The sequence below is a fragment of the Leucopleurus acutus genome, assembly GCF_964270905.1.
Source record: "Leucopleurus acutus genome assembly, chromosome: 3".
NCBI classification, from domain to species: Eukaryota; Metazoa; Chordata; class Mammalia; order Artiodactyla; family Delphinidae; genus Leucopleurus; species Leucopleurus acutus.
In genome coordinates, this window is record NC_139145.1 from 9,858,265 (window position 1) to 9,872,257 (window position 13,993).

At 56.6% G+C, this 13,993-nt stretch overlaps 2 protein-coding genes across 4 annotated transcripts; one reads left to right on the top strand and one right to left on the bottom strand.

Annotated features, from left to right (window-relative positions):
• Positions 1 to 2,017: 2,017 nt before the first annotated feature.
• On the bottom strand, positions 2,018 to 8,410 carry GET3 (guided entry of tail-anchored proteins factor 3, ATPase). 2 transcript variants are annotated; one of them, XM_082834940.1, is made up of 7 exons: positions 7,872 to 8,407; positions 7,038 to 7,185; positions 4,141 to 4,289; positions 3,900 to 4,050; positions 3,054 to 3,161; positions 2,765 to 2,962; positions 2,018 to 2,351 (listed from the first exon to the last, which is right to left on the bottom strand). In XM_082834940.1, exons 1-7 carry the CDS (start codon positions 8,030 to 8,032, stop codon positions 2,220 to 2,222), a joined length of 1,047 nt encoding a protein of 348 aa, XP_082691066.1. In that variant the 5' UTR covers positions 8,033 to 8,407; the 3' UTR covers positions 2,018 to 2,219. The 2 variants fall into 2 exon arrangements, with proteins under 2 accessions (XP_082691066.1, XP_082691067.1); XM_082834941.1 differs by lacking the exon at positions 2,018 to 2,351 and adding an exon at positions 2,544 to 2,646 and having other exon boundaries at positions 7,872 to 8,410.
• A 1,077-nt stretch (positions 8,411 to 9,487) lies between these two features.
• TRIR (telomerase RNA component interacting RNase) lies at positions 9,488 to 12,621 on the top strand (the record flags this gene model as incomplete). Of its 2 annotated transcripts, XM_082834951.1 has the most annotated exons (3): positions 9,488 to 9,908; positions 11,805 to 11,882; positions 12,187 to 12,621. In XM_082834951.1, exons 1-3 carry the CDS (start codon positions 9,552 to 9,554, stop codon positions 12,292 to 12,294), a joined length of 543 nt encoding a protein of 180 aa, XP_082691077.1. In that variant the 5' UTR covers positions 9,488 to 9,551. The 2 variants fall into 2 exon arrangements, with proteins under 2 accessions (XP_082691077.1, XP_082691078.1); XM_082834952.1 differs by lacking the exon at positions 12,187 to 12,621 and having other exon boundaries at positions 9,488 to 9,885; positions 11,805 to 11,881.
• Between the last annotated feature and the right edge of the window lie 1,372 nt (positions 12,622 to 13,993).

Below are 13,993 nucleotides of genomic sequence, written 5' to 3' on the forward strand. Positions count from 1 at the left end.
ACACACACACCCTGGGTCTCAAACACTTTGGGCGTTGTCATGAACACACAAGCTTAGGGACACAAAACCTTGTCTCCACATTTGGCATGGATACAGGACAGATGTTCTCCCTTTACAGACACACCTACAAAGGGGGCACTCTAGCCTGGCACAAACAACCCTCCATCTTCACCATTGAATGCATAGCCCAGTGTGGGAGGGGCAGATACTCAGGGTTTCAGCTCCAAGAGGGGTGCCCTGGGGCGCCCCTGAGCCTCTCAAGTCCACCCCAGCACCAGGAGTGCACATGGCTCCGCTCGACCCTGCACCCGAAGGTCTGGCCAGCCAGGACGCAGTGTTCCTAACCTGGCAGGTGTCTGCCCAGCCCGGGGTAGCTAGGAACCAGCTCGGACTGGCTGTACTCGGACCTGTGCCTCCGCCGTCCAGCTGCTGGACAGCACATAAAAGAGGATGAGGGGTGATGCTGCTAGCTACGGGAACTGGGGAGGGGACAGGCTTCAGGTTGATGGGCTCCATACCTGACCAGAGGCCCCTATTCCCTTGGATGTATCCTCACATGCTGCAGCCAGCCCTCCCCTCCACAGCCCCCATCGACCCCCCTGTGCATCTCCCCTCCTCCAGCTCACTGTCCCCACATACTTCTGACTGCTTAACCCGGGCTGGGGCAGAGGCAGGTTGCCCAGGCTAGTTCACATGCTTACTAATTGTTACAGTGAATAGCAACAAATAGACCTTGGCAGGTACATGCCTGGGGCCACTGTAAAGGCGTTACCTATTTCATTTCATTGTGTCCTCAAAACCAGGAAATGTGAAGTTTGTGCTCCTTATTCCCGCTATCAAGGTAGGGAAACTGAGGCTCAGAGGACGCACAGTCTGTTCATGGCACAGCTAGGATCTGAACCCAGGCAGTTTGGTTCGGAGCCTGGGGTCCTGCCATGGGCTGCACTGCCATGTTCGTTTACAAGCACCTCCTCAATGTGGGCGTGCCCACATGGGTTTGTGTACACCTGACTGAACTGGGGGGGACACGTCTAGGCTCGTGGTTGCATTCCCCTCACACACACACCCTGGCACGCCTAGACCCTGGGTGTGCACTGTCTGAACACCACTTCCTGACTCATGCATATCCTTAGTCACCCCCTTTCTCCCGCCATCCCCATCCAGCTCCAGCTTGGAACTTGCAAACGCCCAAGGTCATGCCAGTCCTGGGTCTTGGGGATGACCGTGACTGTCCAGGCAGTGGCAGAGGGAGGAGTGAAGGAGAGAAGGGGTGCTGCTTTATGCCTTTCCGGCTGGTTTGCTAACCCTTCCAGGGTCAGGTGAATTTGTGCCATGGCCCTATGAATGGCCACACTTCTGTCTCCGTTTTAGGAATACGGGGACTGAAGCTCAAACTGCAGGAAACAGGCGGCAGGCCACTCAGTGAGGCTGCTCTGGGGGCAGGACAGGACTTCAGGGCCCGTCCAGCCTGAGTCCTTTGTCATCCTGCCCCTTAATCAGCCCCCCTGTTGCAGCCCTGTGCTGGGAGGGGCTGAGGCCATTCCATGTAACAGGAATTGGGAGGTGGGGGTGGAAACTGTTAATCCGCAGTCTGGCAGGCCCAGCCTCTGCCCAGGGTGCCCACTAATTCCCAAACCAAACAGCAGGCAGTGCTGGGCCCGCTGCCGACCTAATCCGCTCCCCACCAGCCTGGAGCTGGCCAAGGGGCCTCCCCGTTCCCACGCTCTGAGCCTTGAAGGAAGTGGGCAGATGCCCCTTTCTTCTACTCCAGGCTTTACAGCCCCAGAGGACACCCTTACCCATATAGAGCTAGAAAAAGGCACCCCTTTACAGAAGAACCCTCCTTCCAAAATTACCACAATAAACACACATCTCTATTAGGTCTCTGTTGTGAGGGACCTAAACATACATCTATGCCTCTCTGGATGTGACATCTTTGTGCAGTGTACAACCTTTGCAACTGTACATGGAGGTACTAGGCCCCAACCCTCCCATGTCAACATCCACAGTAGTTTAAGATCATTTTATTGAGGGAGGAGAGGCGGGGAGAGGTGTGGGGGCAGCTACAGCTCCCCCAGCCCCACCAGGGGGAAAAGACCCCCTCCCCGCCTCCCTTCCCCCAAGTGGTTCCCCTGTATTATGGGGGAACTTTGTGCAAACTCTGCCCCGGTGGGTGGCGGCTGAGTGTGAAATGGCAGCAGCTGGGGCTGGTGGTGGTGCTACTGGGCACTGGGGGGCTTGTAGGGCTCCAGGAGAAGAGCAGAGAAGGTGTTGACCTTGTCCGCCCCCCGAACCTCATGGGGCAGCAGTGGCAGCTTCACAATGTGGAAGTCTTCATATAGGTCCTCCATCTGCGGCAGGGGTAGAGGGCAGAAGGCAGCAGGGCCACAGGGCAGGGACAGAATGTGATCAACGTAAAGGGTCAGGCTAGGGGTCTCCCAGAGTCAGGGAGAGAATATGAGCAAGGGCTTCACAGGGACATAGGTGGGAGTGGCGCCAGTGAGGTCAGAGACCACTGGGCTGGACCTCCCACTCCCCAGGGTGAGAGGTATCTAGGCCAGGCCAGCCAGTCTATGAAGGCCAGAATCAGAAGGTCTGAAGCAGTGGGTGAAGGGCAGGGGGTTGGGGCGAGGAACAGAAGGTGGGCTGGAGCAAAGGTCAGAGAATACAGTAAAAGGTCAGCAGTGCCTTGGCTGGGCTGGGACGGACCCCAGCTTCCAGGGTCAGAGCTATGAGGGCTGGGTGGGAGGGTGGGTGTGCGCACCTGGTCCAGGTACTTGGCCTGGATCTTGTGGCGGGCCTCACACATCTTGCAGGGCTTCTCGGGATCAGGGAAGACGAGTTGGTTGACAATGATGTTGTGCGTGTCGATCTTGCACTTGGCCAGCTCCTGGATCAGCCGCTCCGTTTCATACAGGGACAGGAACTCAGCAATGCACACACAGATGAAGGTGGTTTGCTCCTGCAGGATCCAAGACAGGACAGGGAGGGGCAGATTTCAGCCCTGTCTCTTTCCCCTGAGCTTCTCGCCGCCCGCCTGGACCGCAACTCACAGGGTCCTTGAACTGCTCACTGACGGAGCGGATGACAGGCAGCGTCTCCTCCAGCTTGGAGGCCAGCTGGTCTGCGTTCATGTCCCCGAGGCCCAGCATGTTGCACATCTGTGGGGACGATGTGAGAGGGCTCATGGTTTACCTGGGGCACATTATACTCCCTGGGTTGGGCTCACCCGGGGGACGACTCCTGACACCTCCCAGTGGTTAAAGGTGTGGGCCCTTGAGCAGATCGCAGGGGTCCAACCCCAGCTCTGCCATTTCTGCGGGACTGTGGCCAGGTTAGCTTGACCTCCCAGAGCCTCAGTTTCCTCATGTGTAGAGCTGTTGTGCTGTATGACATGTCACGTGCTTGAACGGTGTCTGGCACACAGTAAGGGCCCCACAAATGTGACTGAGGCACAGGTCCCCGCCGGGGGACCGCACACAACCAAGGAGGTGTCAGTGGTGTGCAAAAGTGTGACGGCATCAGGGTTGTCATGTCGCGCTAATAATAACCCATGGGGGGATTCGCATGCTCTCCATTTGACAGATAAGGCCCAGAGAGGGGAAGTGACTGGAGGTCACACAGCTGTGTCACACCAGAGTGCAAAGCATTTGAACCCGGGCCATCTGGCTCTGGGATATGTGCTTTCAAGCTCTGTCTGGGGCACTCAGCGGGTGGAGGCAGGGACACTGGGTGCTGTGGAGTAGGGGGGACAGTTCCCCGCAGTGAAGATCCATCCCATCCATTGGGAAGCGCTGACTGAGAGCATATGTGGGAAATGCCTTTGTTTCTGCACATCTTGGGGTCCGGGGGCCCACTCTGATTCAGGGGACTCCTGGATGCCCTGGGGCTCTGCCTGCCTGTGAGATGAAGGGGCTGATCTGGTTCTTGATCTGCATGAGGCGGCCTAGTCCCCGCTCGACGATGGTGGGGAAGTTGAGCAGTCTTAGCGTGTGGCCTGTGGGCGCTGTGTCGAACACCACCACCGAGAAGTTCATGCCCTTCACCAGCCTGCGGGGAGATGAGGATCAGGCCCGCTCTGCCCCCTCTTCCACCCTAGCCCCAGGCAGCACCGGGCACCCAGAGTCCGCCGGGCCTGACCTCATGACCTCTGCATAGCTCATGGCCTCATCGATGCCTGGGAAGGCGCTCATGGCTTCCTGCATCATCTTCTTGCCCATGCTCAGCATGTTGTCCTCCTCAAAGAACTCATCCGGCAGCTCCGCCACACCCAGGCTGGGGTCAATCTCCTGGGGGCCGAGAGGGTCAAGACTCAGGCTGCTGTTGCTGGAGCCTTCCCACCTGGGCACGGAGCCCGAGGGAGCCTGTGGGGTGCCCTGAGCACAGCCCTTCACCAGGTCACAGCTGGGGAGACCTCTGAGGTGCCCTGGCCCTTCCCTTAGGCGCTTAAGGTCTCGGGTGGTGGCACAGATTGTTAAAGTCTTTCACAAGCAGATGGAAAATCGCCAACTGTGCTCAGTGTCCCAGAGGGAAGCCAGAGTGCATTGCAGTGCCTTCTCACGGGCTGTTCCCCCACCCGGGCCTGTGACCTTTTCCAGATCATTCCTCTAACATGAGTCATCCCTGACCGCCCAATCTAACAGTGCAGCCCTAGCCCCCTCTGCCCTGCCTTCCTTTCTTCTTAACATCTGGCCTCTCCTCACATGGTTTACTTAGCATGTTTTCGCCTGTCTCCCCAACCAGAATGCTGGCCCCACAAGGGCAGGGGTTTTTCTGTCTTGTTCACTGCTGTGTCCCCAGTGCCTGGAAGTGTCTGGCACAGAGTAGGTCCTCAACATGGATGCAGATTCCATGAAGGGGATGACCAAGCCTGGGGCCCCTGGCCCGTCCTGCACTCAATGCCTCTCTATCTCCCGCCTGTGTCACCTCTTCTACTTGAATTCATGTTTCCTGTGGCGAAGCCCTCCACTCCCTGGCCTCAGAGGTCATTTCCCTGCAGGGAGCTTGTCCACACATCACCCCCCCACAGTCACACCCTTGATGGGTTGTTCCTAGTCACCAGGGCACTCTCTGACCCCAGCCTTCTCACTTCCTGTTATTCTAGACCCTCCTGGGCCACCTCATCCCCGCACCTCTGCCCGCTTGTTCACCGTCAGTGTCCCTCTTGGGCGGCACTCTTATCCAGCCCAGTCTCCACAAGATGCCTCTGCAAACACTCCCTTCTCCCTCTGTGGTTGGCAAAAGCCCCAACCTGTTTATTCACAGCTCGCTGGCATGGCTACACCAAGGTGAACATCAGGGGAACATCCCAGACGAAGAACTCAACCTTGCTCCCCATTCCTGATCACGAATCTCCAACAGGCACTCGACGAGCCAGAAAATCCACCCATGGGAATGTTAATGCCATATCTTCTCCCTGCTCAAACCCCTTCTGGCCCGTGTGTCCCTCACCCTCTGCTGAGGCCTGTGCCTCGCCTGTGTCTCAATGAGAAAGCGAAGCCACTGGCTGCCTACACCCTCATTTCCTCCCAGGAAACGCCCCAGTCCCCCCACATTCCTTCTAAGCCCCTGGTCCTGGCAGAGCCCAAGTCCTGGGTCTGTGCGCTGGAGTGAGCTCACACCTGCCTGAGGCCTGTCCTCAGCCGGCATCCTCACTCCTTCCTGCAATATCACTTGTCCCTCCCAGTTGAAGCTTCCCCCCACCCCCTCGGCTGCACCGCGCAGCTTGTGGGATCTTAAGTTCCCTGACCAGGGGTTGAACCTGGGCCCTTGGCAGTGACAGCCCAGGGTCCTAACCACTGGACCACCGAGGAATTCCCTGAAGCATGTGCAGCAGCAAACAAACATGCTCTAGCATCTCCTTCCTCAGAAAAGCCTTCCTTAACCCTCATTCCCTTCTCCCTCCAGGGATGGCCATGCTCATTTCTCTGCTCCCATCATGGTGATCATTGTGTCCACCTCAGCTCACCCATTCCAGGCAGGCTTCTGCCCCCATTCCCAGGGTGATCTGCTTAAAACTGATCTGCCTGCTAGAGCCGACAACCTTTCTGCCCGAGTCCCTTTGTCCTCCTGGAGCTTAGGAGCCCACACTCTCTGGCTTTCCTCCCACCTCACCTGTGGCTCCTTCTCGGCCTCTTTCAATGGTTCTTCCTCCTCCTCTGCTGGACCCTAAATGCTGATGTGCCCCCGGGGTTGTTTCTGGGCCTCTCTATTCTTTCACGTGCTCCTCCACTCACACAGCTTTAAATACCACCCTTGGGACAATGACTCTCAAATCAATGCCAACCTCCTCTGAGTTCTAGGTTCACATAACTAAGCTGCTGTCCTGATGTCTCCACTTGGATGACCAGTGGGCACCTTGGTCTCACTGTGGCCAAATAAAATTCCTGACGTTTGGTCTTCTAAACCTGCTCCTCTCCCAGTCTTCCCCACCTCAGCTGCCCAGGGAGATAACCAAGACATGTACTTATGCTTAATTCTTTTTTTTCTCTCACCCATTACAAACAAGCAGTTAAATTGCTTTAATTCCAAAATACATCCCAAATTTGACCACTTCTCACCCCTCCTCCCAATTTTGGGCTGCCATCATTCCTAGCCTGGTCACTGTCCCAGTCTCCTTGTTTCCATCCTTGACTTACAATCCAATTTCTGCATGAGAGCTACAGGGAACTTTCTGGAAAACAAAATTGGCCATGACATTACTCTGCTTAAAACAAACAGCTTCCCATTAACTTGGAAACAAAGCTAAACTGATCTCAGTGGGCTGCAAGGTCCTAAACCATGTGGTCCTGATTGATGTCTCCCTCCCTTCCCTTGCTCACTAAGCGCCAGTCACTCTGGCTTCCTTTCTGCTCCACAAACGTTCCTCACTCGTTCCCCTGTGGGTATGCTGAAGAAGGAGTGAAAGTGGAGAGACAGAGGATGGAGAATGGGCAGGACATGGTAACTGATGGTGGGTGTTCACAGGAAAGGCCTGAAGGTGACTTTGCCAGAGTTGGGGCGGGGGTGGTGGTGGGGCTAAGCCCTGCTGCACTCACCATGGCGAAGAGGTTGTCATAGCCTTTGACCTTGGTAGGCACCTTGGAGAACTTCTGGTCAAATGCATCGGAGATATTGTGGGCTGGGTCAGTGGAGATGATCAGAACACTCTCCCGCCCCTTGGATAGCTGGACTGCTAAGCTGCAGCTGGGCAAGGGAAAGGCCAAAAGGTGGGAAGTGAAGGGTTAGGCTCTGCTCCTTAGGTCTGCATGGGGAGAAGAAGGGTCCCAGGAGCAGGGGACCTGGATCAGCAAGGGCCTTGAGAGAAGAGTACGGATGACTGTGGGATCAAGCCTCAATCCCTGCAGAGGGACCCTATCAGACCTCACCTACTGAGCCCTCCAGCTGGCTATATAGTGGTAAGGTTCAGCTGAATGTGTCCGTCCCGCCTGATGCCTGCTTCCTTGCTGGCACAAAGTAACATGGTCCAGCTATCCAGCCAACTCGACCCTGTGTCCCCTCCCTCAACTCTAAACTAAGGGGTCCTTTGCACCTCCTGCTAAATTCGATAGTTCAGTCCACTTGTCCAGGGTAATTTGCCCCGGGGACCCCTCCCCCTACTCTGGGCTCACTCTGGTACAGTCTAGCTGATTGGGACATTTAAACGCTCTCCAGGCTCCCGTGCGCTGGATCCAATGTGGTTCAGCCCTTGAACAGGCCTGCATTCAGGAGGTAGCTTCCATTTGCTCCCGATAACTTCCGAAGAGTACAACCCAGAAGGCCCCAGCCCAGCCTTCCTGCCCGGCTGGTGGTGGAAGACCCGGTCCTTGGCCTCCCCTTCGCCCTGTGGTACATCCCACCGGTTTTCCCGGCCACCACCGCAGCCTCCTTACCTGCAGGTGGTCTTTCCAACACCACCCTTGCCCCCGACGAAGATCCACTTAAGGCTGCGCTGCTCGATAATGTTGCTAAGCGTGGGCTCCAGCGGCTCCACATCAGGGGCATCTTCGAACTCCTCTGCCTCAACCCCCCACCCGGCCACCCCTGCCGCCATCTTGGAAACGGCTCACGTGATCAAGCGGAGCGCACCATGCAAAGCACCTACAGAGGAAATTTCCTATCACAACCCCATCAAGGCTAGAAGATTGAACCAACTTTCTCATGGCCTAACTCTTAGGAGCTAATAGAAGCTATATTTCCAACGTCTTCCCCTTCCAAGGTTCAGCTTGTCAGCCTCTTGTCTATATTTTCTTCAAAGACTCCCCCTTCCTAATTAACATATTGGTACATCCCAGGTTACTCCCCTTTACTGATTGGCCCCTAAGTCTTGCAGCACTCCTTTCATTGGCTACATCTTTTCTTACTTTTACCAATCACTCTCAGGTCCCGGTAGCCGCCAACCTCTCCTTAGCAACCGGCCAAACACCCACTGCATACCTTTTTGAAGAAGTTAGATCCGAGGTCCACCCTGACCTGACCCCATAGGCTCAACTTCATGTCGATCATTCCCCCCCTATTCTCCAACCTGGGTTCCAACACCGCCTCAGGCCCGTCTCTTCTGTTATTCAATTGGCTGGGAACCACCGGGCTCCTGACGCAAACCAATCACAAACGAACCGATTAGTTGGCTGGAGACGGTTCCGGGGCTGCTGTGGGCGAGGTCCGCAGATCCTTGTCCAGTGAGCCCTGAGCCCCCATGCAGGACAGGACAGGGCAGGGACAACACTTGCAACTGCGCTCCTTGTCGTAGAAGGGACCCTGTTCCCGAAAACCTCCTTCCAGTTTGCTCTCTGTCCGAGGGGAAACTCCAGTTCAGCCAATTCTCTGAAACTCTGCCCTGGGCAGGAATACAGGCTGGGTCCCAGGCCCTTAGCGGATACTCTTAGGTGGAGACTCCAGCCTAGAAATATCCGCGGTTTCATGAGTACTCTAGCACATAAAATAATACCCTGACGTTCAAATGGGGATCCCCGCTCCTTGGAGTCAGCTGTGTCTCTATTCCCAAATAAAAGCTCCACCCCAGAGACAGGTACCCAATCCAGAGACACCCCTATTTCTATTCTGGGGGCCCAGGCTAGATATGCCCTCTAGTTAGTCCTAGTTAGGGACCCAGCTTCCGAGATGTCAGCTGAGCACACAGCCTCAGGCGAGGTCCCACCCCTCACTGAGATTATCCCTGGTGCCAGAAGTGGATTCTAGCCCCGAAAAGCTAATACGCCCCTAAGTCCCAAGCGGGAACCTCACTCCGAGAGCCCGCTACAGCCCCAGGCGCAGACAATAGTCTCATTCCGGAAGAGACCATCTCTGCGTAACGCCTGCGGGAGTCTAGCAGGGCTATAACCATCCGCGGGGCGGAGGCGGGGGCGGGGCGGGGCGGGGCGTCTGCCCTCTGGCGCGTAGCGTCAAACCTTACTCCTCATTCACCCCGCCCCTCATGCCCCGCCTCCACTGCGGATGCCTGAGGGCCAGACCGGTCTTCCCGGCATGCATTGCCCGGGACGAAGCAAGTCTGGCGCCAAGCGCGGGCCCGGAGCGGCCTTCCCGGAATCCTTTGCGAGGTACCTGGCGACAAAATGGCTGCCCGAGGGAGACGGGCGGAACCTCCGGGCCGGGAGGCGCCGGGCCCCGCGGGCGGCGGCGGCGGCGGCGGCGGGAGCCGATGGGCTGAGTCCGGTCCCGGGACGTCGCCCGAGAGCGGGGATGATGAAGTGTCGGGCGCGGGTTCGAGCCCGGTGTCGGGCGGCGTGAACTTGTTCGCCAACGACGGCAGCTTCCTGGAGCTGTTCAAGCGGAAGATGGAGGAGGAGCAGCGGCAGCGGCAGGAAGAGCCGCCCCCGGGCCCGCAGCGACCCGACCAGCCGGCCACCGCCGCCGCCGCGGGTCCCAGGGATCCGAAGAGGAAGGGCGGCCCGGGCCCCACGCTCAGCTTCGTAAGGAGCCGCGGGGGTGGGGGCGGGCACCAGGGCCTTCCTTGGCAGGGGGAATCGGGCTCGAGAAAGGGGAGCGGGATCCAGGTCCACCCTCCGACCCCGATGAGGGAGCCGTCCGGGTCACCCGCTGAGGATTCGGAAACTGGATTCTCGACGAGAGAGGTCTGGGGGCGGAGGTGGGGACCCCCGCAGTATGCCCGCAAGAACTGGGAGCTGGGGGGAATTCCATTGGAAACAGCGCTCCGAGGATGGGGAAACCAGGATACCAGGATTCCTGTTTGAGTGGAATCCCGAACTTTGGATACTGGGACCATCTCCCACTATGGGGATGGGGGGCATAGTCAAGTCTGGACTCTGAGCTGTGTGGATGAGAGACTCAGACTGCTTACTGTGTGACCCTAGGAGATTTGCTTGAGTTCCCTGAGTCTCATTCGTCCAGTGTCCATTTATTGAGCACCTTACCTTGTGCTGGGCAGTGTGCTAGGTGATGGGTATGCTGTGTTGATTATGACAGGCATCTCTGCTTTCCTGGGGCATCTGATCTGGTCTAACCTCATTTTCCCTGCTTGTAAAAATGGGCATCATCGCATCTTCTGATGTGATTAGCACTGGGCCTTTCTTATAGGAAGGGCTAAACCAGTGGTTCTCAACTGGGGACGATTCCCCTCACCTCATCCCCACATTTGCCAAAGTCTGGAGATATTTTGGTTGTCAGAACTGGGGGAGGGAGTGCTATTGACATTTATGAGTAGAGGGCAGGAATGGTGCTCAACATCCTACAATGCGCAGAACAACTGTCTCCCCCTCCCGAACAAAAATGATCCAGTTCAAAATGTCACTAGTATATGCGATTGAGAAACTCTAGGCCACAGAAATGGTACCTACATTGATTGTCAACTCTGAGCTTGCTTTGTCTCTGGTGTTGAGAGCAAGTTCCTGTGGTGTGGAGAAAAAAGTGTGGTGTGAGAGTAACGAACTGGGGGTCAAGTTTCTTCATCCGTCAAAAATGAGTGTGAGAATAGTCCCAGCAGCGCAGGCCACTTAATGCCTGGCTGAGGGGTAGGGATGGGATGTCTGTAAAGCCTGTTGCAGCCCCTGGGGCACAAGAAACCCTCAAGTGTGTGGGAGAAAACAGAGGACCAGGATGAAAGTTCAGAGTAAGACTCACGTTTGAGGAAGGGGGAGTGGCAGGACCTGGGCTGGTGTGAGAACTGGGTGGAGGCCAAGTGCCCCTCTGTGAGTGAGAATAGCAGTAGTTGTCGCTGCCTGTTTCATTTGTTCATCAAGGGGCCGTTTGCAGGAGCACCTGCAAAGAGGCCAGGCCCGGTTACGTGTAGGGGAACAGTGTCGCTTGGTGGTTAAGAATGCTGCTCTGGCCTAGACACACCTGACCCAGAATCCAGCTCCACTGTTTGCTGTTGGCATGATCCAGGGTACAGCCTTCTCCTTTTCAGAGATGTTTCCTCATCTTTACAATGGGGATGGTAACCTTCATCGTAAGGTGACTGTGAAAGTGGAAGGAGGTAGTATATCCAAAGCACTTGGCACAGGGCTTAGCATACAGTAAGTGCTCAATAAAGGGAACTGTTGCTGTCTGTGTGGTTTCTACTAGGGGAGGGTGAGGACAGTGCTCGTCCCCACCGATGTGGGAATTCTTTTCTCTCCCTGGGAGGGCAGCCCGGGGGCCCAGGACTGCCTGGGCATCATGGGCCCAGGGCAGGCGCTGAGTCGCGTGTGCTCCTCTCTGATTGCTGCGCAGGTCGGCCGGCTGGTGGAGCTGGGCGCGGCGTCGGGACGGGCCACCGGGCCGGGCTAGGAAGGTGTAGTGGGCCTCAGCGCCGCCAAGGGCGGGCCCCGGCTCCTGTAACCGTTGCAGTCTTCTGTCCCTTCACCCAGGTGGGCAAGCGCAGAGGCGGGAACAAACTAGCCCTCAAGACGGGAATAGTAGCCAAGAAGCAGAAGACGGAGGATGAGGTGAGCAGGCTGGGTGTGGGGGGCTGCCCACGTTGCCTTTTCCTTCCAGCCTCAGTTCCTGGCCCAGGTGCCCTGTCCCTCCCTCCTCAGTATCTAGCCCTTGGATGGGTGTACTGGGTGGGGGAGGAGGGCTTTCAACAAAGTTCCCAGATAACTTGATTCTCCATATCTTTACCTCACACCCAAGACCTTTGCGGTGACTCTGTGGGTGGGTCAGCTGTCTCAGGACAGTCCTGACCCTGGTTCCTGGCCTCCTTGGCATCTCCTTCCCAACCCCCGTGTGTCCCTCCCCTCCCCCCAACAGGTATTAACAAGTAAAGGTGATGCATGGGCCAAGTACATGGCAGAGGTGAAAAAGTACAAAGCCCACCAGTGCGGCGATGATGATAAAACTCGGCCCCTGGTGAAATGACCCCCCTCCCTGCCTGCCCACGGCCTGGGACTCTGCGATGTACATAACTATTTAATGCAGCGGCAGCGCGGCAGCCTTTTTCCCCCAAGGACTTATATACAGAAGGAAACCGAGATGCTTCCTGCAGCTGCCGCAGCTGCGGACGATTCTCCAGGACTCTTTTTTACCTTGAGCACTTGTCTCCTGAGACTTCATAGAACAGTGGTTTACTGTCCCCTGTCTTCCCAGCTCCTCCCTCTCTCTGGCTCTTTCTGTCTTCCTCTTCTCATCCTCTCCTCCCTCCCTTTAGCCATCACTTCTGGGAAGTAAAGAACTTGACCTAGTGCTGGAGCTGTGTGCTTGGTTTGCCTTCTTTGCTGTTCTCCAACCTAAGCCCTCCCCTCATGGCTGGCACTGCACCCACCAAAGCCTGGTTCTGGCCCAGTGAAGGAGGGATTTGGGAGGGTGTGGGGGGAGAATGAGGGTGCATCACCTCCTGTAGGCCTGAACTCTCCTCAGGTCTCACCCCTGACTTTCCCCCCCACTGTTGGGTGTTCTTGTTCAGTGTCCCTTCACAGTCCCATTTGGGCTGGGCCAAAGCTGTCAGTTTGTTCAAATCAGAAGACACTGAGCACCTCTGGTGTGCCTGGGTTTTTCTGGGCCCTGCGGCTGCTGCAGTGAACAGAACAGACCATGCATGCTCCCTGCCATTGTGGAAGAAAACAGACACAGATGAAAGGGGGAAGCCATTCTGGGAGGTGACTGCGAAGGACAGGATAGAGGCTGCAGGGAGGGGTCTATTTTAGTTGACACATCTGACCAGAGTCCTGAGGGAGGTGAGAAAACCTGTCCCAGGGGTAGTGAACAGCCAGCATAAAGACAGGGAGAGTGCCTGGCCCTTATGGGCAGCTTTGAGGAGGCCCCTATGACTGGAACTGGCTGAGTGAGGAGCATGGGTGGATTATATGCAGAGCCTTGTGTGCTAGGGTGAGAAACCTTTGGGGGGGTTGTGAGGTAAGGAGCAACATGATGTGTTTTATTCAGTATGTCTTAACAGGATCCCTCTGGCTGAAGGGGTCTGGGCAGAACCTGGGAGATGGAGGAGGCCAGGCCATGATCAGGCAAGGGGAGGTGATGGGGTGTTGGCAGTGGAGGAAGTAAAGAGGGCTAGGATCTGGATTCCCGTGGGGCTGCTCTGTCCTGCCAGCTACCTGTAGCCCTTCCAGGGAAGGGGCTTGTTTGTCCCACCTTGCAGAACATGACAGTTGATATATCAGGGGACAAGGTATCCTAAAGGAAACCTGATGCCCCTAGTGCCCCTCTAGTACTCCTTGTACTTCTGTGTCTTCCTGGCCTCATTGCTCATCCTGCTGGAGCTGAAGGCTGCCTGGCTGCCTGCTTTCCCTGGAGCCCACAAATATTTTAAGATGCCCTTGCCTCCTGACCCCTTTTCAAACCTATTAGACCTGGAGCAACATCTAGGCCCCCCAGCTGTGGGCCCATCTCCCAGGCCTTCCCAGGCACGAATGCTGAGCAGCTCGGCACTCCTGCCCATCCTAGGGCCAGGCTCCCAACCCTCTTACAACAGGGGAGCATCATGACTCTGAGGATCAGGTGGTAACCATGTGCTTGGCCCTCCACCACCCGTAGAGGCAGGGGGAGGAGGGCTGAGGTAGCACCTACCCAGCCTCACACTGCCAGATTCAGCCTGTGGAGCGTG

Excerpts from the sequence above, each read along its gene's own strand:
- GET3 (XM_082834940.1), bottom strand. The coding sequence starts at position 8,032 with ATGGCGGCAGGGGTGGCCGGGTGGGGGGTTGAGGCAGAGGAGTTCGAA. Across the intron at positions 3,162-3,899 it reads TCAGCCCCTTCATCTCACAG|ATGTGCAACATGCTGGGCCT; the intron begins GCAGGCAGAGCC and ends TCGTCCCCACAG. Across the intron at positions 2,963-3,053 it reads GTGAGCAGTTCAAGGACCCT|GAGCAAACCACCTTCATCTG; the intron begins GTGAGTTGCGGT and ends TGGATCCTGCAG.